This window comes from Stegodyphus dumicola, chromosome 5 (assembly GCF_044657685.1).
Source record: "Stegodyphus dumicola isolate Sdum_Otavi_A_Nest chromosome 5, ASM4465768v1".
Classification (NCBI taxonomy): domain Eukaryota; kingdom Metazoa; phylum Arthropoda; class Arachnida; order Araneae; family Eresidae; genus Stegodyphus; species Stegodyphus dumicola.
This window is the reverse complement of record NC_140772.1, coordinates 71,895,198-71,920,177: the sequence shown is the minus strand read 5'-3', so window position 1 is coordinate 71,920,177 and position 24,980 is coordinate 71,895,198. Positions and strand designations below refer to the sequence as shown.

Below are 24,980 nucleotides of genomic sequence, written 5' to 3'. Positions count from 1 at the left end.
GTGCATGCGTAAAGCATACATTATGCATAGTCAAAATTAGAAATTTGCAACCAGAAAACTATTTTATGCGTATTCGTAATATTTATAATGACGAGGAAATTGATTTAAATCATATCGGAGTACATCAAGATGAAACACTACATTTAGTAAGGAATTATAAGTCGAATAAAATAAAAACATCTGCCCTGAAAATGAGGATAGAACTGACAGATCAACTTCCAGTTCATTGTGCGCCCCGGCGTTAAAGATAAACAAACGTTAAAGTTTAGATAAACAAAGGATATGCCTTTATCCATTTTTTGCAGCAATTCCACTTTTCAATTCCACTCCCCTCCCCCTGCAGAGCAGCATGAAATTGATAAACAGATTTTGGAATGGTTAGAGAAACAAATCACCTCTCTGTCACTTTCTTCATGCCTTTATCCATTTTTTGCAGCAATTCCACTTTTTGTTCAATGGACATCGAAACATGCTTTCGCTTTGTAGATCCTTTGGCAGCTTAAGAATCGGAAATTCTATTTAACATAATTGAAAGTTCAAGCTTATTTTTATAAAATTGCTCTAACAGTCTTAAAAAAATAATAAGCCAGATCCAATTCGAAGATTAAGGAACAACGCAATCTACAACATTAACTGAAATAGATAATTAGATAATTTTAGCTTAGCTTTTACCGTCCGTTATACATTAATTCGCATGCATAAACATATTATGTGCATGCGTAAATGCATATGCGCATGCAAAAAGGTATTGCATGCATGCGTTTACGCATGCGCAGAAAGTTTGCAGCTTTGAGGTCCGGATTAAAGACTTTTGACTGTACTAGTAAAGCTTTGTCAGTTAATGTTCCAGAGTTTAAAGATATGGTACACAAAATGTTAGAATTTGAGGAAGTTGTGGATGATGTTGATTCGTTAGATGGATGGCTCTGACGCCAATCCTGACTGTGTAATGCTTGAAAATGAGGAAGAGTCAAGTAGTTCCAATTCTGTTGACAAAGTAATGCTAGAAGATTTTGAGGGTGAGTCGAGTGATGTAATAAATACATTGATCTTAGATGCTTCAATGCCTGTTCCTTGAGAGGATGAAAAATGAATAAGGTCCTCTAAGTGCTTGGACAAGTAAACATGCTGATAGAAATGTAAGGGGTCCCAGCCCGTAATATTATAAGAGGAGGATTACTAAGAATACCAGAGCCTGCATGAACTTTAGGAGATAGATCTAATAAAACAGATATTTGACTACTATTTTTTAATGCAGAGACTAATTACTAACACTTATGTAAAGCTAGCATCTGTTTGTGAGAAAATCCTCCCCCCTGGATAAAAGCCAAGTACAGAAACACCAATATTGAAGAGGTAAATGCTCAAGTACAGAAACACCAATATTGAAGAGGTGAATCCTCGATTCTAAAATCTAGTGATGAAAATATGAAGTGACTTTTCATGAAAGACGAGTTTAGCCGACTGCTTTTCTGTTAAATATGTCTCTGAATTGATACAAAGTTCTGTTGGGATTTGTAAGATTTGATGATGCTCAAACAGGAGAGCAGAGAAAAATAAATGTCAAAGCAGGATCTATTTCAGAGTTTTCTGACAAAATCATCAGTAATAATCAGGCTGTTTATCGTCCTTTGGCCTATGTCACCATTGATGAGATGCTAACACACTTTGGAGGACGATGTAGCTTTAGGATTTACTTGTGAAAAAACCCTAGAAGTTCAGCATAAAGACCATGTGTTTGGCCAATTACTTGTGAAAAAACCCTAGAAGTTCAGCATAAAGACCATGTGTTTGGCCAATGCTAAAACCTCCTTATGTGACATATCTTTACAAAGGAAAAGGAAGTGATGAAGTTGGTTTGACCAAAGGTGAAAGGAAATTAGTATACCAACACAGTTAGCTATTCATCTAAGTTAAAACTGTTTAGGAAGCAACAGAAACGCGACTGCTGACAATTGGTTTACATTGCTGCAGACTGTGGAAGAGTTCTATAAAAAGAAGCTCACTTTCATCAGCAGCTTGGAAAAGGACAAACATGATATACCAATTGACTTCCTCTCTAATAATGATCAATGAGTGTCTACACTGTATGGTTTCAGAAATAATGTAACACTTCTTTCCTTTGTACTCTTAAAAGAATGGAGCTGTTAGCCTCTTATCTAGTATACATCACACAATTGAAACAAACCAGGAGAAGAAAAAGCCAGAAATAAATGCATTTTACAACAAAACAAAAGCCAGTGTTGAACATGAAGTGTTCTCGACCATGAAGTATTCAGTTTTTTCTTCAAGTAGAAAAACAGACAGTGGCTGCTAGTTGTTTTCTATAAACCCATAAACATTGCCAGTGTAAAACTGATACATAGTGTACTTGTGCTCACAAGATCGATCAAGACGATACACTTTGGTTTTATCTTAGTTTTATTTTCAAGGGATGAGAAATAAGTACTTGCATTTCAAATGTAGGTTATCTGCCTAGTTTATATGAGCGACCTCAGAGAGTAAACTTTTCTATTTCTGCTTTAACAATAAACTTGTAGAACCTTTTCAGTGGCGGGAAAATGTACTGATATGTTAAGTGAAAAGTTTATTTTAATAAGCCATTGCAACAATGGTTTTCACATGCACACTGTACAAAAAAAAGTGGGGGACAGTGTTATATCTCCCATTCTACTGGGCCGATTGACAAAATTCAAATTGCGCGTTTGATGTCTCGAAAGCGCGACTTTGGACTTCTGGAATAACATACCAATTTTTTTACATTTTTCAATTCTACAACTCAAATTATGTCAAAATGCCAAGTTTTGTAAAAATCGCACGAGTAGTTTTTAAAAAATTAGCTCCCAAAATTTTAGCTCCTCAATGTTAATTGAATTTGGCATATATTTATTAATATTCCCTTTTTTATTAAACTTTTTTGATTTTTTCCTTTTACATTTCGAAATTTAGGTTCACTCCAAATAAAATTCACCCATTTTTGGTGTTTTATTTTTAAATAATTTTATAAATTTTCCGAAAAAAATTTTGAATAACCTATAAAATTTTTACCATCATCATAAAGTAGATGTAGTTTTAAGCATACCTGTAAAAAATTAGTTTTTTATTCAAAATTTCTGAAGATATACACATATTTTCGTGTTTTGGAATTTGGCTCTTTTTTTTTTTTTTTAAGCAATAATAATGCCAAATATTTTTTTTATGGACTTTTGTTACAGTGAATTGACATAGCTATTTTTAACCTTAAATTTCAAATAAATTTTTATGGAGAATGAATTATATGAAAATTTTATATTTATTAATACTATATGAAAAGTTTTTTTTAAATTATAGATGATGATATTCAAATTTTAAACTTTTTAAAAATTTCTTTCTTTCTTCTCTCTCTCTCTCTTATTTTTTTTTTTTTTTTAAATATTTGTAAGAGTAAATTTTTACCTTCATCGTGTTATCGTCTGCTACTTTACTTGGACTGCATTTAAATTGAATTATCTGAAACTGAGAAAGTTCGTTTGATATTTATTTCCACAATGTTTTTAAGCAAACAGGACATTGACAGTTTGGATCGTGTCCCAGCTTTAAAAATTATATATATAAGTATAAATTTTTATATTAATCTTCTTCGAAAGAATGTTTTAAGTAGCTAATTTACTCTCATGTTATAGATTGTATAAAAAAACATATAATTTAATATGATTTAGATTGTTTGTAGCAGATATAATAATCGGGTCACTTAGTGGTACAGAATAAACATTGCTGGATTGTTTTATTTCTTTGTCATTTAACAAAAAATCTTTGTATTAAAATATTTATCCTTTGGACTTTGCTTTAAACTTTATTTATAGTTAAAATGCCTAAAAAAAGGAAAAGCTGCTGAAACGCAGTTGATGTAATTGATATTTAATTAAAAAATGACAAGAATGCAAAATTTATGAAAGTGTAACAATCGAAAAATCTTAATTTTTTTTTGTGGTGAGCACTGAAAATAAATGTAGAAGGAAAGAAGAAAATTAGGGAGAAAAGTAAGCAAAAATTTGAAGGGGAATTTGGCTGTCAGAAACACCAAGGTGGTTCGAAAAGTTGGATGCTTTTGAATATACTTTCAGAATAATTCAAGGAATTTGTGTGTTCAAAGAGGAAGCACTTGGACATGTACCCCAGCAAATACTATCAATTGAGCTTGTGCTAACGGAAAAGACAAAAACGATATCATTGCAGATTAAAGCGAAGAGCGACTGGTTTTCGACTATATGTTTGTATACATTTAAATTATGTTATAGAACATCATATCTTCATAAACAGAGAATCCCATGATTTCTTAGTCAAATTATTTAAATGTTCAGAAATTTATCCAGTGATGTATGTGGATGTCACCTAAAGACATTTTCCCTTTTGATGAAACCAGTCTTTCCTTTCATCTCATCCCTTCAAAATGCTTAGAATCTAAAGGCTGATCAAGACTCTGACCAAATACTGATGAAATGGATTGAATTGGATTATTAAGTTACGGCAAAGCAGGGCTTTCTGCTTAAAAGGAGGGATGCCTTCGTGAAAAACTTTCTAATGGAAACCAGCTGGCATACACGTTACAATGACAAAAAACCACGAAAACGCCCATGCAACCACTGGGATTTGAACCCCGGAGACCCCAGTGTTCAGAGACTTTACCGTTTGGCCGTTTGTGGGCCTCTAGGAAATGGAAGGTGATAACTTTATTTAAAATGAATGTCAGAAATACCAAGATGTTTCGAAAAGTTGGATACTTTTTAATATACTTGCAGAATATCTGAAGAAAAAGAGCAAGCGATTAAGAAGAAAAAAATTAATTTCTCCATAAAATTTAGTATTTTTTTAAAATTTAAAACTTTTTAATCTTATTATATTTGATTCTTGCAATTTCAAAAATAAAATATATCTAACTAAAATAGGAATAACATTTTAAGAAACTAAATGTAGAATGATAAAATTGTGTAAAGTAATGAGCATAATGTTAAAGCTATATAAGGTATTTTTCCCGCCTTCTTAGTGACCCTTGGTGGTGTAGTGATCAGCACACTCAGCGCATAATTGAGAGGTCCGCGGTTCAATACCCGGCACGGTTCGATACCAGTCATTTGTTAATTTTTCATCTCTTCAGTTTTTTTTTTTTTTTTTTTTTTTTTTTTTAAATCCTAATGTCTCTACACTGTTGCCCGAACTGAAAGGGTGTTGAGTGGTGATTCTCTTTACCCAGGATTTGGCGATTGGGTCCCCGAAAATCCCCGGTCGCCCTTTAAAAGGAGGAGTATATAAGGTATATATTTCACCTTCCTAGCGTGCCTTCGTGGTGTAGTGGTTTGCACACTATGCTGGTATTCCAGAGCTCTGCTGTTCGGTTCCTTGCGAGGACGTCTACTAATTTTTCATCTTGCCTGTTTCAAAAAAATATTTAAGGTATTTCTCCCACCTTCTTAGCAACCCTTCGTGGTGTAGTGGTCTGCACACTCAGCTTGTAATTGAGAGATCCGCGGTTCGATTCCCAGTGAAGACGTTGCTAATTTTTCATCTCCTCTGCTTCCAAAAAATACCTAATGTCTCTACAGCTATTAAAAGCAATATATGCGGGTCATCCTAATTTAAATTGTTGGTTATACATCTTTCTCATTTATATATCTTTTCTGAATGGAACATTGAATAGTGTGTTAACTGTGCTTTACTGTATTTTCTCTTTTAGTATATTCAGTTTTCAGATGCATCGTAGTCTAGGACATAAAGTATTCTTCCGAAAGAAACGCAATTCAAATAAAGAAAATGAAATCGTGGAAAATTTATATTAATAAATATATTTTGAATTCTCAGTTCAAATGAATAAATAGAAAATTTTAAATCAATTATCTGAAGAGACAATCAAACACAAACAATATATATGAAAGTGTAAAAATTTAAAATTACCTAAAATAATAACTATGACAAAAAAATATAAAGAAAACTATTTGAAAAAAAAAATAAACGATGCACCTTTTATTTAAACTGCACAGTTCAAATGGGTAAATAGAAAATTTTAAAACAGTTATTCGAAAGAAACCATGCAGCTTAAACAATTAAAATGAAATTCAAAAAAGAAAAAATTACTTAAAATACCGTAATTTCCGGAAGAAAGGCTGCATCAGCGCAAATGCCGCACTCGAGAAAAATGGCGGGGAAAAAATTTAAATTACACAGAAGTGCTGCATCAGCGTAAACGCCGCAATAGATTAAATTGCACGTGACATCGTCGTGGCCCGTATAGATGCAAAAACTCAACCAAAATCCTGATATATGACATACCATCTCCCTTCAGAATAGTCTTTCGTTTAAAAAATGATCATTGGCTTTAGCTTGTCACCATTTGCGGCACAAGCTAACACACATGTAAATGACGTTCTTTCATGCCCCGTCATAAACATAGGTACGGTTTTTGCACCAGTTTCATCAACAGTTCTGTTTGCAGGAGAGTCGAAAGCTAACGGCGTTTCATCCATATTTATTATCTGCGACCGAAGAAGTTTTTTTTTTGTCAATAATAGCTGTCACACATTTTAGAAAAGATGCCAGTCCATTGGTCATTGTTGCCCGACTGTTGTTCTAGTACGCACAGAAATATTTTTTCTTTTCATAAATCTGCTACACCTCCTTTGAAATCATTTATGTTCATTCGTTTTACTATAAATTTTGCTTGTAAGCGAATTTTTACAGTTGAAATTGCCATCCCCTTTCCTCATTGCTCCTTCATCCAGTTTTCAAGGTCATCCTCTAGATTTGGCCACCTTACAGTACCACTTCTTTTGGCTCGTTTCTGTTGTGGCATATTTTTAAGAAGTTCTTTTTCAGTTCTCCAACGTCGAATACATCTGTCGTTCACTTCAAACTCTCGGCCTGCTGCTCAATTTCCAATTTGTTCAGCACGTGAAATTACATTAAGCTTAAAACCAGCAGTATAGCTTCTGTGCCGTTTAGGGACATTTTCAAAAATTTCCCGCTCCCTTCTTACTTAAAAACTATCCAACAAGTACTTGTACCCAAACTGATGAGATCTGTATCTGGCAGAATGCCAAGAAAAATCCATTCATGCTGAAGGGGAAATATGTCCGAGTTCGTTATTGCGAGGCAGGTGGAGTCATGTCCGCTTTTGAAAAAAATTGCAGAAAAGGCAGGGGTGGGGAGAGGATGGGTCCTGGAAGATTCATTGAATGGCAGAGGAGAGAGACTATTCGAACTGATGAGAATGTTGATTTGAAAGGGGGAAGAATGTTATTATTCTGAGATCTCGTTTAGGGTGAATAAGGCATGTAGGTCCGTTCAAGGGAAAGAATGTAAACAAAATAACGTTCGCAAAAAGCAACTGAGTGGTCTTTTGTGTGGGAACAGCACCAGTCTATGCACAATGACAAAGCCATCCAAACTATGTACAATGACCATCATAGGAAATATTTTAACCTAAACGCCGCATGGGTAGAAACGCCGCACTCGCTGAAAATTTAAGTTTTAAACACGTAAACGCGCAGCGTTTCTTCCGGAAATTACGGTAATAACAATTAAAAATATAATATAAAGAACATTATTTGAAAAAAGGAACGATTGTAACTCACAGGAAAGGAAAATAGATTATCATATATTAAGAAGTTCACCAGTAGTGAGCTATTCTTGGAGCAAACAGACAAAAAATACGCCAACATAAATTTATGAATTTCTCGGTAAATTTCTCACCAAATTTTACAAAATTTCATATTTAGGCATAATTTGAGTCGTAGAATCGAAATATGGAAAAAATGTGTATGTTATTTCAGAAAAAGTCTGATTTTGTGTCAAAATACCTATGTTAGAATAATGCTATATATAAATGTAATATATATCCTAAGTCTCGCTTTCGAGACATGAAAAACGCAGTTTGAATTTCGTCAATCGGCTCGGTTGAACGGGAGATATAGAACTGTCTCCCCTTTTTTTTTCTTTCGCAGTGTACAATGTAAAGAAGTACTGTAATTGTGAAAAGTTTCGGTATCGTATTTCAACGGAAATATACATTTTGAAAGGACAGAATAAAGAATATTTTTAAGGACAGAATAAAGTATTCCTTTTTCCAGCTTGATTTGCAAAATGGCTATAGAATGGATATTGTCGGGACGTCTTGTACGTGCGTACGTATGTATCTCACATAGCTCAAAAACGTTTAGCCGTAGAACGTTGATCTTTGAAATTTTGTATATGGGACTGCTGTAACATCTAGTTATGCATCTTCCTTTTTCATTGCAATGGGCAGTACCAAAAGTATATCTAAATATATATATATATATATATATATTTGTGTAATTAATTAAATAGATCAGAGAAATTGCAATCTCCACACTTTTATCAAATTTTTTTCGCGGGGAGAGGGAGATATTTAAATTTCTCGCCAAAAATTACAAAACTTAATATTTAGGCATAATTTGACTCACAGAATCGAAATATGGAAAAAGATTGGTATGTCATTACAGAAACTGACCACGTATTGCATCAAAATTTTGTGTCAAAATACCTATGTTAGAATAATGCTATATATAAATCTAATATATATCCTAAGTCGCGCTTTTGAGACATGAAGAACACAATTTGAATTTTGTAAATCGGCCCAGTAGAACGAGATATAGAACTGTCCCTTTTTCTTTTTTTCTTTCCCCCTTTGCAGTGTACATAAAAAGAGCAGTGCCAAGGAGTTGAGTACTACACCTCATTTTTGTAAGAGGGTTACTGAAGTGGCTAATCTGCCATGGGACATGAAACAGGAAATGAACCAGATCCTGAGAAACAGTGCTGCTTCCCAGGTTGAATGCATGCCTGATGATCAACTCAAGAAAAGGAAAGCATGTGAGAAGTGCCTACCAGGAAAGGAAGTTGTAGAAAAACATATCACAAATACGTCAAGTGAAATCTTCAAATATGTGGACAGTGTCAAAGAAGAGTATGTACAGACTGCTGAAGAATGTGTGTGAGTATAAGCAGGGAAACTGAGAGAGTTTTGTGAACTTTACATTACACCAGCACATAGTATGTCAGTGTTCGGTAACAACAAGTTTTCTGCAAGAAGATTCAAAATTGTATTACTTTTATTATCAGTCATGTTTAATAATCTTTATTTGTTGATTTAAATGTTTTTTAATTTTTATTTTCTTATAATGTTTTTTTAAATAGTAAGATAGGTAAAAAGTGATTGAAAATGCAGGCACAGTCAAAATGACTGCATATGTACCTTTGCATTAATCAACATGTGTTCTTAGAACAGACTTATAGTCAGTAAGTAATAATGTCTTTTACAGAAAATGGGATATTGAAATATATTTTGTTGTCAAATTTCTGAGCAGTGATGGTAAGATTTGCACTGGAAATGCACTTTGCAAGCACAGCATTTGTTTCAGCCTGCTTGAAATTGTCATTAATCCCTTGACGTTTAGTCATTCTTTAAAAGGTCATAAATGGCAATGTTGCCTCCAGAATTTCCCCATAACATCTATAAGCATACCAGTATAAAGCAAAAGTTTGCACAGAGAAATAAAAATTGAAATAGGACAAGTGATCAGAAAATCTCCTTGTAACATATATCTTTACCTTGCAGATTGGCAATGTTATTTCATCGTGTGCAGATGTTTTGAGTTTTATCTTACCAGTGTAAATTTTTCTAAATAGAGTGCATATTACATGTAAGTATTTATATATGTGCTTTAAATAAATAAATAATAAAATGGAAGGGTTTAAGTGGGAAGGTATATGTATGTTCTGTTATCAGTACTGTTTTTCATTCCGCAACATTTTCCTAATGTCGGAATTTGTTAAATTGCTATTTTTATCATAAATATTCTAATATGGTTATGTTTTTATTATTTACATGCAAACAAGTAGAAAGAAATCACATTTAAGGAATGTTCTAAACTGTCATAAGTTTTTTTGGGGGGGGGGAATGAAATTCTGTTTTTTACTGAAGTTTATTTTGTATCATCCTTAAATCAGTTGTTATTAAAATTTTTCTTGAATATTTTATGTACTATGAGTGTTTGAAATATATACTTCCATTCCAGGGTGCTAGAGCATGTTTTCTTCGTGACATACCATTTTCAGCAATTTATTTTCCTGTTTATGCTCATACAAAACTAAAGTTTGCTGATGCAGATGGGCACAATGGACCTGGATCACTTTTATTATCTGCTGTTATAGCTGGTAAGTCAAATTTAAATGTTTTTTAAGCACTATGTCAGTTATATTAACTGTATTTTTTTAACATAATTTGTATTGTATAGCAATAGTCAGCAAAATATGGCCTGTCGCCATCTGTTTTGAATCTGTCCCAAGAGTTCATTATTGCTTTTGACATGAAAAAATAATCAAATTATGTGCTGTAGCACTATAGCTGATAGTTGAGAAGTTGTGAATGATGACTACATGTGTTGCTCTTGGAATTGCATACTTGTATTTTGTTGTCCATTATTGTAGAATGAGTGTTGTCATATCTCTCAGTTTTGCTTTAGAAGTGCATGTGGTATTTATTGTCTGTCATGGCAATATGTCATATTTTATTATTTTCATTTTATTTTTTACCATTATTGCCATGTCATTTTCAAGACCACATAAGAAAGAAAACTTTGAATCTCAGAATCTAAATGCTGTGTGTGAATTCTTTTGTCATATGATTTAATGACAAATTATTATGTTTGTTATGTAAAAAACTCATTCGCAAAATTGTCAGTCTGGCAATTTTGACTTTGAAGATACACCATGTTCTGGAAGCCCAGTTAAAGCTGATGAAGACACAATAAAGGCATTAATTGATGCAAACCGGTGAATAAAAACTTGTGAGGTAGCCAAGAGATTAAATTTATTTAATTCGACTGTCCATGATCATTTGATATGCCTAAGTTTAATCTCAGAGCTCGTCATGTCTTCCTCATGTTCTTATGGAAAGAAATTTGTGCCGTCACATTGACACTTGTGATTTGTTTCTCAGACATCAATAAAATGATAAATTTTTGAAGTGCATCATTACTGGGAATGTAAAATGGGTTGTTTACAATAATGTTAAATGCAAGAGATCATGGAAGCTCGAAGCACTTTGAAAGCCAACATTCAAAATAAATAAATAAGTAAATAAAGGTGATGCTATCAGTTTGATGGGATTTCAGTTTTTGTAAGCTTCTACCAGGCAACACAAAAATCAATTTTAAAGTGTACTGTTATCATTTGGAAAATTGAATGATTCACTTTAACAGAAAAGGCCAAAATTGATCAGTAGAAAAGGTGTAGATAATCAAAATAATGCGAGACCTCATAGAAGTATGGTAACTTGCTTCTAGCTTTTATAGCTTGGAAGAGATATACTGCCACACCCACCATATTCTCCAGATCTGGCAACTTCTGATTATTATTTTTTCTAGTCTCTACAAAATATTTTAGACATTAAAACCTTTACTTCAAATGAGAAGGCCAAAAGTTACCTGGATCAGTTTTTTTACCTGTGTGGTGTTGCTATGGAAATGAAACAACCAAATAAAATAAAATGCTGTGTTACTATGGAAACAGCACTTGAATTTTCAGTTTTAAAATAACAGGGCTTGTATTGTTCTTAAGAGTCCTTAAAAGTTCTTGGATTTTTTTGGAATCAATTTTTGGTCCTTTAAGTCCTTAATTTCAGCCAAACTCAGCAGAAGGTCCTTAATTTTAATCATCTGAAATTTTTGTCTGTTTTTACGGCTGCCATTTTCAGTGTGAATTAGCATTTTGGAGGAATATTTTTGGTGATTCATCAACATATATGGTTATCTTTTGAATGGATTTATGGGTTATAATTTGTTTCTATTTCTAATATAAATGATGGGATACTCGAGTTTCTAAGCAAGAAGTGAAACATAAGCATTTCAAAATTATTTCATTTTTTGTAATGAAGAGCTCTTAAACAACTTTTCGCTTTTGGGGATGTCAATTCTTTTATTAAACGGTTCTAAATCTGGCGACTTATCAACATTTTGGCGATTTTAAGATCAGTTTCTATAGAAAATTTTTCATTCCAAGATCTGAGAATTTTTTCGACGATTTTTTTAAAACTTCATAAGATTGATAAATTTCATTAAAATAATGGTAGTATATTGAAATTATATTTAAAAAAATTTAAATAAAACATTTTTATTTTTCGCTGTCATATTGTTAAGTTTCATTTTTGCAACTTATTATACAATATTTTGAATCTGAAAAATAAACAAGATATAATGCTCTAAAGCACAATTTACAAAACAGCTCTTAGCAAAAGAAAAATTAGCTATGTATTTAATTAAAAATATCTTCTTTTTAATTTTGTCTTAGTAAGAGTTTTTCCTATGTAATTGTCTCAGAATATTCAAAATTCTCAGAATGTGGATCAGTTTTCTTCATGAAATTCTTTAGGATTTTAGATATTGCAGCTTGGAAGGTTTAGGAGGATTTGAAGGCAAGATTTATAGCCCCATGGTTCTAGAAGATTTGAGAAATATGTGACAAAACTAGTGAAATGTGACTAGTCAGCATTTTTACTTTGAATTTGACTGTTCTTGTTTAATTACATCATCGTTAGCTGTAATTGATTTTGTTAGCATCAGAGCATGCCTTTATGTTCGAAATTCTTTTTAAATAAGAGGCTTATTTAAATCTTTGTCTGATATTGTAGTTACTTTCAGCCATAATGATAATTTGATTCACATCTGTCAGGGGTTTTGGACTATTTAACTTTTACCAGATCAAGTAAACCATCATAGGTACATTGTGGAGAGGTTGACAAGTTAGGAGATAAAGCATGCAGAAAATAGCAAGATCATTGGTTTGCATATTGAGACAAATCTCTAATTGTTAGAAAAGATGGTTAAAGAGAAGGAAATTGATATAATTAGCCAAAATGTCTGGGAAGGCTTCAACTTAAAAAGGTGCATAAATATCTTATTGAGTGTTGTTGTTACAAAACATAAATGTTTTGTAGCTTTTAATGTGTAATTATCCTAATATAGTTTAAGAATCAATGTCATAAATTATATGTATTTTAAACTGAAATTTTATTAGATTTTGATTTTAATAGGGCCTTTTTTTAAGTATTGTTAAAAAATAGAATTTATTAGTGACCATGTAAATCCATAATGACTAAGGTTTATTAAACTACCTAATTTAATTATTGATAACTAACTGTTTACCCTTAAAAATTTTCTCTATATATTAAAGTGAGTTATTGCTTTTCATTAATACTCACTGTGGTCACAAGATAAAATACAAAAATGTTAAAATTCAAGTAAAACTTATTCTTTGTGTCTAGTGAGACTTAAAACAATACAAAATAACTTATTACCTCTGGTGCTTTAATGGCTTATTGGAACTTTAAAGTATATTAACTGGATTACAACCCCTGGAACTCTACATGAATCTACAACATTAACTGCATCAAACAGAGCCTGACTAACTTTCAACACTTGCCAGCCATGCCTAGATCAGGCCTTTCAGGTTTGTTCTAATCAACAGGTCTCTCTCTAGGCAAGCAGCAGCGGTGACAACATTCAGTGTTTTGTTATGAATCATGCTGATTATGATCTTACTTCTCATTTTAACCCATAACATAAAACCTACCTGCTATTTATTAAACCTCTAGACTGATAAGTATGTGACAAAATGAGGCATTAAAAAAAAAAATCAACATAAAGCTAACTGTTAGTAAAACATAAATGCCACTTTTCTTCTTTCAAATATGTCCAACTATTATAAGTGTAAAATATTTAATGCTACTTGATAAATTGCTTAAAGTTTATTTTATTCTCAAACTTATTAATAACTATGTTAATTCATGTTTAGTAATAATGCATACTACTTAGGGATCTGTTTTATTTTTAGGATGGTATTATAAAAATGAAATTCAGGCATAGATAATATTTTTAATTGATTTTATTCAGCTCACATTTGCTCATAGGTCCTTAATTATTTTCATCAATGGTCCGTAAAAGTACTTAATTTCTGTGTGCAGAAATGTTTTGCTATGAATTCAAAAGCAAAAAGAAAAAAAAGACAAACTTGTTCTTATGGTCAGGTAATGCTATCTAGAACCCTGAATAATTATTAGAAACCATAGCAGAGTATCATTTTTAATATTAGAAGTGGCTGTCGTCTATTAGCAGTAAAAAAAATTACAAATAGAAACTAAAATCTTAATTCGCAGTGTGGCAAAATGGCACAATCATTCAGTTTTCTTGTCGATGTGTCATTATGTTACGTTTAATAAGGTTTATATTTTTATAAATGTGTCCCTTCCTCTGTGAACCAATCGTCCGCACCAACAAAAAAACAAAAAAAATATGAGCATGGAATCATGCTACTGCCACAATGATGGCAAAAGGCAATATATAATTCAAGAAAATATTTATTCATTATCAGAATATCTTCTTTCATTTTCTTAAAAAAATTACTTTCTAGACAACCCAGTAGTTTTGCCTACATATGGCAACACTTTTTTTGCACAGCTTGAAGATCATGACTGTTGTGTATTACAGTCAAAAGTCGTTAATCCGGACTCATCGGGACTTCGGCGATTCCGGATTATCGATTTTTCCGGATTATAGATCATCAGTTTAAATCTCGTAAGATGGCATGCAGAGATTCTAAAATTAAAAATATGAAACCGTAATTTATGAAATAAAGAACAATTATGATCTAAAGGGTATCAAAATTTGCAAAAAGAAAAAGCTTAATATTTATTTGTTTACTTTATTAAACATTTCTTTCAATGTAAGTTGTTTAAGTTTTGCTTCGTTTCATGTGATAATACTTTCTCTTTAATTCTATTAAACAGACATAATTTCTTGTTCAGTTACAAAGTTCCGCTGTTCAAGTCCTATACTTGCTGTGTCTAGAACACCGATTAATTTGTCAATCAAAATTTTTTCGTTTTCAATAACCTCTGTCACTTTCTTCGCGAGGAACTTGTTTTAAATCATATCAAAGACGGAGCATATCGAGATGAAATACTACATTTGGTAAGGAATTATAAGCCAAATAAAATAAAAACATCTGCGCTGAAGATAAGGATAGTGTTGACAGATCAACTTCCAATTCATTACGCGCCCGCCGCAGCGATCCCCCCCGCCGAGCAGCGTGAAATTGATAAACAGATTTCGGATTTCAAAACATACCTTCGCTTTAGATCCTTTACATATTAACAAATATATATCGGAAATTCTATTTGATATAATCGAAAGTTTAAGCTTACTTTTATAAAATTGCTCTTACAGTCTGCAAAAAATAATAAGCCGGATCCAATTCGAAAATTAAGGAACCACGCAATCATCAACATCAACTGAAATAGATAATTAGATAATTTTAGCTTATATGTCCATTATACATAAAACGCGCACGCGAAAACGTATTCTGCACTTGCGCACACTCATATGCGCAGTCGTAAAAGGTCTTACGCGCACGCGTAAACGCCTATGCGCATGTGTCAGCGCGGCGCATGCGCAGAAAGTTTTTAGTTTTGAGGTCCGGATTATAGATCATTCCGAATTATGGGTGTCCGAATTAACGACTTTTGACTGTATTTATTTTAGTTTGCTTTTCCTGTTTCTAGAAAGCATTACCTGACCATAAGAACAAGTTTGTCTTTTCTTGCTCTTGAATTCATAGCAAAACATTTGCTTTCTTAACAATACATTAGATTTTCTAAACATTTCATTTATTAAAATTTTATTACAAATTAATAAGTTTTAATAATTTTATTACTATATAAAATAGTTTTTAAAGTTATTGTAATTTGTGTTTAATTTTTGTTCGTTCCTTATTTAAGAATATGCCAAAGAATACCTTTTCTTTGCCATTTCTTATTTTAAAATAGACTGTGCTGAGATGAACTATTAAGTTACAGCTAAAATTTTTAGATGTGTAATCAAGACAAAATGTAAAGCTATGTAAAATGTTTATTACTACCTGCATGTGTGAAGCAAACATAATGGATATTTTGTGTGCAGAAAGCCAACATTGCATAAGTAACTTTAGTTTTTTCCGCTGTATGTACTTTATTTTTTTGCAGTTTCTTTCATATTCTAAATGAAAAGATGGAAAATTTTTTTACTGTTTCTGAAATTTATTGAGCTGAGAAGGGGCTAAATATGAAAAAAAGTAATAATTGGGAAGGGCTTTTTATCTGTTATATTCTAAGCTACTATACTTTTCTATAAATTATTTACAGCTTTAGGTATTTGTCCTAAAACATTTAAAGCACAAAATATTCCAGCTTGGGTCACGCTTTTTTTTTTTTTTTTTTTTTTTTGTGATATAAATTGTGATATAATAATTTTTGTAATATAAATTTAATTTTTTTAACATAACATCTTTAAAAAGCCAAATAAATGGAAGATCTTTCCATTCTAAAATTATAAAAGTAGTCTTTTTTTTGTTATCAAAAGGGTGGATTTAAAGAAAATTTCAGTGGATTAATATGCTAATATAATAATAAAATCATCACTGTTGTCCAATTGATATACAATTAAATTTCTGTTATAAATATTAAGGATTTTATAGAAATCAATTATTGACACTAATGCTTTTATCAGTATGATTTCTAGCAAGCTTCCATTCTTATGAGAATCAGTTTCTCTTCTGTAATATTCATCAGATTAGAAATATAATTATCTGAATTGTTAAAAATATATTTTAGCATTTCTTAGTTATAGCATTCAAATGGCTTAGTTATATTTTCCTCTTAAATATTCAGCTGTAGTAGAAAAGTCTCAGCATAACTAAAGTAGAAATCACTAAAATGTCTAAAAAAAAAATATAGTTCATTTCTATATGTGTTCATAATCATTGTTTTATATTTTATACGGAAATGATTCTCAAGTTATTGTAATGTTACAACTTTTTTTGTTGCTTAAAAAAATACAGTTCTGTATTTAAATTTAATTTTTTAATTCATTATCAGAAAACATATTTTGCTGAATTAAAATTGAACTGTACATCTAAATTTCATAAAGGTTGCCCGATTCCATGTTTTGAGAAATGAACAAACCTAGTACTTACAGTTTTTCATATATTCATTTTAACAAATTTTTTATCAATAATAAAAGCAATGTGTGGCAGAAAATAGCTATTTATAAAATTCAATCAATTATATTTACAATTATATTATAACTGTGGTAGATTGTATGTATATCACAGTGAGATTCCCAGAATTGCACTAAACTGTTGCTGCTTCATCTTCAGAAAATTTTTAGTTTGAAGGAAAAGCAAGATTAAGAATTGAAACAGATCTTTAGTCAACAAACCTAGCACTGAACTTTTACCTGATTTAATACTGCCAGTTAAACCTGGCAACAATGTACACCTAACAACAGCCTGAATACATCCTAAGTATATAAAGTAAAGCAGAAATGACCATTCAGTTCATGGTTGGTCCATCAAAATGGAGAAATTCCTTTTTTTTTTTTTTTTTAAATATTATTATTATTATTATAAGTACAAATAAAATACTTTAAATACATGAAATTTCATTGAATAACTTAGGCTCCATTTTGTTCTATGACGCTTTGCCATCTCTCCAGCAGCTGAAAAATTCTGTTTTTACGAAAGTTGTAGATTTATTAGTAAGGAATTATAGAGGTGCTGTTTGACAGTCTCCAAAAAAGTGGATTTCAGCTGAAAAAATTTTGAAATGACCTGAAAATCCAAGGGGCCAATATCTGACGGATATTGAGGGGAAAGTAAAACAAAATATCCCAGCTATATCTTCGTCTGACATTTATCAAGATGTGGGATGCAGCATTATCATGATGGAAGACAACTCCTCAATGATTTTGTTAGTTCTGGGTGCTCTGATTTTATTTCTGCTTTTAAAACTGCCATTTTGAAATAGTATCTTTCTGAATTTATCTGATTCATACCATATGATTCCTATATAGTCCCATTATACACAAACCATTAGGTTTTTGAGATGCAGCCTCACTCTATATTACTAAATGAGGTTATTTCGGGTTACCCCATGCTCTTATTCTTGTAGCATTGTTGTACAGTATTCACTTCTCATATCCAGTAATGAGCCATTTCAAAAGACGAGCTTCTTTATTTCTTTTTAGCAAAGAATCACATGCTGAAACTTGAGCAAGTATTTCAGCTGTGTTAAGTATGAGTACTATACATCGTAGTTACATATAATATTCTTCAAATGATCATCTGTTGTATATTTGGAATATTTAGTCTGTCTGATAGTGTCAGAAAAAGTATGGAAGACAAACTTAATTAGCCATATCCAATAAAAAATGACCAGTTGGTTTCTGATGTGCAGATCAAAACATTATGTCATTTGATAAAAAATCAAACATTTCGCATAAGCAAAATATTTGAGTGAATTTCAGTAACACAGCATTTGATTTTAAAGTGTAAAGACTCTCAATGGTTTATTATGGCTCCAAAGTATCATTTGGAAGACTTTGTGATGTGGCACATCATCAGTCATTTTTAAGCAGGCCAAGCAATCATGAAAACAGTTAGATTTGTGAATATTTCTGAAGACTAACAGTTTTTGTGCTATGAAAACAATTTCAGAATTCTGAAACTGTTGTAAGAAAGGGCTGGACAAGATTATAAGTGAAGAATAAGTGCTTCTGAAGATAAGTATTTGGAAATAAATTCCCTTTACAACAGGAAGTCTACAGCTTGGCAATTAAGCTCAGAGCTTACAGCTGTCACTGGAACTGTATACAAAATTGTATCAAGGCAGACTGTATACAGAAGGCTTGATGAAAAAGGCCTTTATGCCAGGAAGCCAAGCATGTGTTTCACTTTTTTTACAACAAAAGAGGGATCAATGTAAATGATGCAATGCATATCAGAATTGGAGTGAACATTAGTGGTTCCACATTCTCTTTATTGACCGAGCCAAGATTTTCTTTAGTATCTGATTTGAAACATGCTTACATCTTGAGGGAGTCAGGAATATGAAATCTTCCTTTGAACATTATGAGGTGTGATAATTTGAGTAATGCATGTGTGATGGTGTGGGGAGGAATAATGATTGATGGACTTATGCTACTGCACATTTTAATGCTAGTGTGGCAATTCATCATGCTTGTGAGAGGTGCCACATTAGCCAATGAGCAAGAGGCACACAACATCTGTTCTGTTATGTCACATCTTCTGTCTCGTCTCATAGCCTCTTTTGGTGGGTGCCGGAGTAAAAATAACCACTACGCAATGCTCCTGGTATGAGTCTCATTCCTGTGTGTATAATAAAATATATTTTTATATCAAATGTTGTTTCATCCATATTCAGGAGTCAGATTAACCAATATCACCGTTAATAGCAACTTCCTTCAATGGTAACCACTCTTCAATGGCAACTTTAGGACGTGAAATCTTTTACAGCAACAGGGACTTCTGATTTTGATTCTTCCTGCTGTTCCACCTACAGAGTGGTAGAATCCGAAACTTTTGCTGTTGGTGGTTCCATCTTTTATTCAAGTTGATCCTTCTCTTTGGTTTCACATGTTGGAATCTACATTTGAATTAGCTATTCCTAAACTGATAACAGAGGGAAAGACAAAATTCAGCTACATCATAGCTAATATTGCCACTGTTGTTTGTGATGTCATCATTCAGCCCGATAAAGTCAACCTGTACGAGGAAGTGAAATCAAAAATTATTGAAAGATATTCAGAATAAAAAACTCAGTTTGTCAGCTCCTAGCAGGTGAAAGCCTCAGTGATAGAAAGCCTAGAGAATTCTTCCGCATGATTAAACTTTGCACAGAGAATTATAATATAGATGACTAGCTTTTATTTGAACTCTTTAATCAAACAATGCCTGTTCCTGTTCAAACTATATTAACTTTCATCTTACCTGTTACTTCGGATAAAGCTGCAGAAGTAGCTGATCGAGTTTTAACTATCAGCAACACGAATTTATCCGCCATTGTCTCTAACAACAAATCCTCTTCGGTTCAACTTCGTGAAGAAATCAAAGCTCTTCGAAAAGAAGTCTTCGAACTTCGTCGTTTCAGGTGTTCATCTCATACCAGTTTTTCTGGCTGCAAACGTTCAAAATCACGCGACGAAAACTTTTCTGGTATCATCGAAAATTCAAGGATAATGCAAAGAAGTGTGCTTCGTCTTCCTATGAGGGAAACTTAAAGAAGGAAGAGTAGAGGAGACAAACTCTTCCCAGCCTCATACATCGCGTTGCCTTTTCATTACAGGTCGATCAACAGAGAGGTGTTTTCTATTAGATTCAGGGAGTGATGCCACTTTAATTGTTGCAAATAAATCTGAAACGAAAGCACCAGTTCTTCAAACCTTTTGTTCTGCTAATGGTTCATCCATTAATATGTACGGTCGCAAAACAATAACTGTTAATTTTGGTTTAAGATGCAATTTTACTTTCTCTTTTTATATTTGCTATGTTAAGGCCCGTCTACACATAGCGATTTCCTCGGCCGACAATATCTGAGATAGCTCGCCCGTCCACACGGAACAATTTTCTTGTTAGTACAGGAATTCACTCATCCAGTCACTATGAAAGGAAGTGTTTCCGCCCTCTACAGAGTCACACTGTCTACGATTTGTAAACAAAGCTTACGGTATTGTCAATTAGTCAAAATAATGGATGACTATTTTAAATTGCTACTATAGATACAGATACAATTTTGAACTTAGCTACTGCTACAGAAGGAGAAAAAATGCGTTTGGACCAGAAATTCATAGTGCCTTCGTAATTCCCTGCTCTGGGAGTTGCGTATTGAAGACGCAGTACAATTCGGAAAGTATTTATGGATGATGCCGCGTGATTTTAATTTTTTGCTAAATTTAGTTTGCAGAAAATTTTTTTAAAAAAATGCTTTTCTTTTGTGTACTGAGTACACAGATTACTCCTTTTTTAGTTTATTTATTTATTTTTAAATTTCACTTTCTGGCACTCCTATTTGTGCATTTAAATCTTGAAATAATAAAATAACCATGTTTCAGAAAAAATAAGTAACTACTGTGCTTTAAATCAAAACCTTTATTAATCAATAAATAGACACTAATATCATGAATATCAACCCAATATGAGTAAAAAGTATTAATAAAGAATAAAGATTACTACCTTACAAAGCAACAGTATAATTTCAGTGCAAAATTTTAAATAAAAAATATCATAAAGGTTCAAAGTCTTAAGTAGTATATTTATTGAACATTAAAAAACTAATATCAGCATAATTAAATAACTAATACAGTCTGAAAACTATGATTATATGATTCTATCAGTTAATCAGCAAATAAAATTTAGCAATATTGAATTAAATTGGACTCTAATTTGCTTTCGCAAAATTCATTTAACACAAAACTGAGTTTGTGACTTTTGACCAGTAGATCCAAAACATGTGCCAACGGCCATTCGAAAAATAAAAAGAAAGACGTTAAAATTCAATAAGCACCCCACCCGTAGGCAAAAAAATAAAACGTGACTTTTAAGTCATGCAGTTCGAATTTAGTGATAGATAAACTAAATTAAAAAGTTCTTACAGGCGCAGAAAGTCCAAAATTAAGGTGGGAAATTGAACCCACGATCTCGACGTACGAAGAAAACCTAGTCTGCTCTTTACCACTAGGCTATGATCGCTCGTGTAGCAGCTGTCGGAAAAGCTATGTACATCTTCACCTGATTAACTCCCATTTTCGGCGAAGTCATTTGAGTCACTGCGTTGCTTTATTCTCGACTGGAGATTTTGCTTTTTGAATTTTTTCAATAAGTGCGACCACAGTTTCAAGTAGTTTCTGAATATTTTCATCTAGTACCCATGACATGGCATCATTAATAGTTTTTGGAACTTTTCTTGGGGGAGTTAAAATCATTTTCACCCAGAATTAGAAAACATTTGAATATATAAAGTAATATTGAAGACAAATCTTATCAAAATAAAAGAATCCCTTAATTTATTTTTTTTATTTTTTTTTTTTTTAAATTTACATTACTCGTGTGCCGCAACACAACATTTTCTCTATAGAAATCTATTAGTTGAGTTTCGCTCCAACGAAATGCAGCCATGTTTATTATTCCAAATGAGGAGAAAAGCACGTGATCACTCAAAGCAATCTTATTGGCTAAAGACTCCGATTTTATCGTACGCTAGTGAGCAGTGAACACCAGGTCTGAAATCGCGGCAGAGAACATGACCGATTTTGGCGCATGTGCAGATCCTTAAAATTGTTGCTCTACGAGAAAGTCGGCCGAGAAAATCGCATTGTGTAGACGGGCCTTTACATGTTCAATCAGAGGGGCATATTTTTTGTATTACTTCAACTTATCTCCTGATTTAGGTAACAGGCGTCTTAATTGATTTAATAACATTTTAAAGTACCTGCTAAATTAAATACTTGTAATATTTTTATTTATTTTTTTTTTTTTTTTTTCTGTAAAATCTTCTTGTGTTGATAATTTTAATGATTTGGTAAATTATTGTTATAATATCCGGATATTACTAAATTACCGAATGCCGATCAACCTGTGAAGCACAATACTGTGCATTATATAAATACAAAAGGTCCTCCAGTTGCTGCTAATTCCAGAATGTTAGCTCCTGACCACCTCAAAATTGCAAAAGCTGAATTTCAGCACATGATTAAACTGGGTCACATGAGACCTTCCAAAAAAACCCTATTCATTAACCTTATACATGGTGCCCAAGAAATTGTCTGTTGAATGGGGCCCTGTTGGTGACATACACTCAAAGAAAAATATCTTATTCGTAATAAGCTGATTTTATGTCAGAATTGTATAGTAAGCGAATGTTTAGTCACATTGATTTCGTAAAAGCATATAAAAAAAATTCTCATAAATCCGGATGATGTACATAAAACAGCTATATGTACTCCTTTTAGTCTATTTGAAAGTTTGAGAATGCAGTTTGGTCTTTGTAATGCTTTTTCAAACTCTCAACGGTTTATCGATGAGGTCACTAGAGATTTGCCCTTTGTTTACACATTTATTGATGATTTATTTGTAGCTTCTAATAATGAACAAGAACGCTTATAACATTTAAACCTGCTATTTTCTAAACCTCAGGAGTATGATTTATGTATAAATGTAGAAAAATGCAAATTTGGTCAATCTGGCATTGATTTTCTAGGATTTAAGTTATCAGGTGAAGAAATTGAATCCCTCTCTTATTGTATAAAATGCACCCTAGATTTTCCTCAGCCACAGACTTTCACACCATTATGCCGATTCTTAGGTTTATTTAATTTTTATAGATGTTGTATTCCTAAAGCTGCTCGCATTCTAGCACCTTTAGTCAAATTCAGTGAAGGCCATACTGATAAAAAAAAAAAATCTGTGTTCTAAAGCTTCTACTGAGCGATTACGATGGGACAATGAAGCAACACTCTCCTTCAAAGCATGTAAGGAAGCTATCGCTAAAGCAACCATTTACAGCATCCCATGCCTGGTGCACAGATAAGTCTGTGGGTCGATGTGTCTGATGTAGCAATCGGGGGCTCGCTTATGCAACTTGTTAAACATCAGTGGGAACCTATAGCCTTCTAATCAAATAAACTAAGCAAATTTCAAAGGAATTCGTCCACTTATGACCGTGAACTCTATGCTATGTACTCTTCAGTTAAGAAATTTAGGCACATGCTTGAAGGGACAAATTTTATCTATACTGATCAGGAACCTCTTAAATTTGCATTCCAGCAATATCCTGACATCCTGCAGTTATGCCATTTGCCATTATGCCATTTGGATTTTATCTCCCAGTTTACCACTCATATTGAATATACTAAAGGCTCTGATAACATTGTTGCTGATGCACTATCACAAATTGAGATAGATGATATTTCATCTACTGTGATCAATTTTCAAAAATTTGCTGCTGCTCAGTCAAACGATAAAGAACTTCAACTTTTAGCATCCAATAACTCCTCTTTAAAATTAGAGAAATATTATTTCCCTCTCAAGATATTCATCTCTATTGAGACATGCCGTAAAAAACATCTTCCTTCTTTTGTTCCTCAGTATATGAGATTAACAGTTTTCAAAACTTTAAATTTTTTTTTTTCCTCAACCAGGTATCTCAGCCTCCGTACATCGCTAAACATTTTGTATAGCCAGACATGAGAAAAGAAATAAAATCTTTCGTCCGTGGCTGTGATCAATGTCAACAAGCTAAAATTGCCAAATACACCAAATCTCCTATCGGCGCATTTACTGAAACCGATGCTCATTTTGCACACATACATATAGATTTTATTGGCCCTGTACCTCCATCTGATGGAAAACAGTTTTGTATGATTATTATAGACCGGTTTACAAGAGAGCCGGAAGGTAATCAACAACAGACATGACTGTGGAAACAGCTGCGCATGCTTTGATACATGGCTGGATATCAAGATTTGGATGTCCAGTTACAATTACATCTGACCAGAGTAAAAATTTTGAATTTAATCTTTTTAGAGAACTTACTCGCACACTTAGGTGCAACAGGATTCGAACCTCTGCATATCACCCACAGTCAAATGGAATTATCAAGTGCTTCCATCAGCATCTCAAAATAGCCCTTAAAGTACATAATACATCAAAATAGTAATTCAGAAGTCAAACAACAAAAATCAGCGTTATATTTACAAAATTTTCACAGGACTAGTTTCATTCATTTGCGGTTTTGCAGCTGAAGATGGTGGTTCGGTAAAACCATCGAAACTAGTCAAACAACAAAAGACTAGTTTCGATGGTTTTACCGAACCACCATCTTCAGCTGCAAAACCGCAAATGAATGAAACTAGTCCTGTGAAAATTTTGTAAATATAACGCTGATTTTTGTTGTTTGACTTCTGAATTAGTATTTATTCGGCGTGTTATTGTGTCTTAATTACATCACAATAGATTTAAACTCTTTCACTTGTCCTCTTTGGCATATGCTCAGGTATTAAGATGATGTCAAAGCAATGTCTGCCCAACTTGTTTATGGCACAGCA

The 24,980-nt window shown here is 32.6% G+C and overlaps 1 protein-coding gene across 3 annotated transcripts in view; it reads left to right on the top strand.

Moving 5' to 3' along the window:
• aralar1 (calcium-binding mitochondrial carrier protein aralar1) overlaps nt 1-24,980 on the top strand; it is a 232,900-nt gene that overhangs the window by 178,892 nt on the left and 29,028 nt on the right. For all 3 annotated transcript variants that reach the window (XM_085816757.1, XM_085816759.1, XM_085816758.1), the window contains exon 15: nt 10,068-10,206. In XM_085816757.1, coding sequence (XP_085672883.1) covers nt 10,068-10,206 — 139 coding nt within the window. The remainder of the gene's footprint in view (nt 1-10,067; nt 10,207-24,980) is intronic.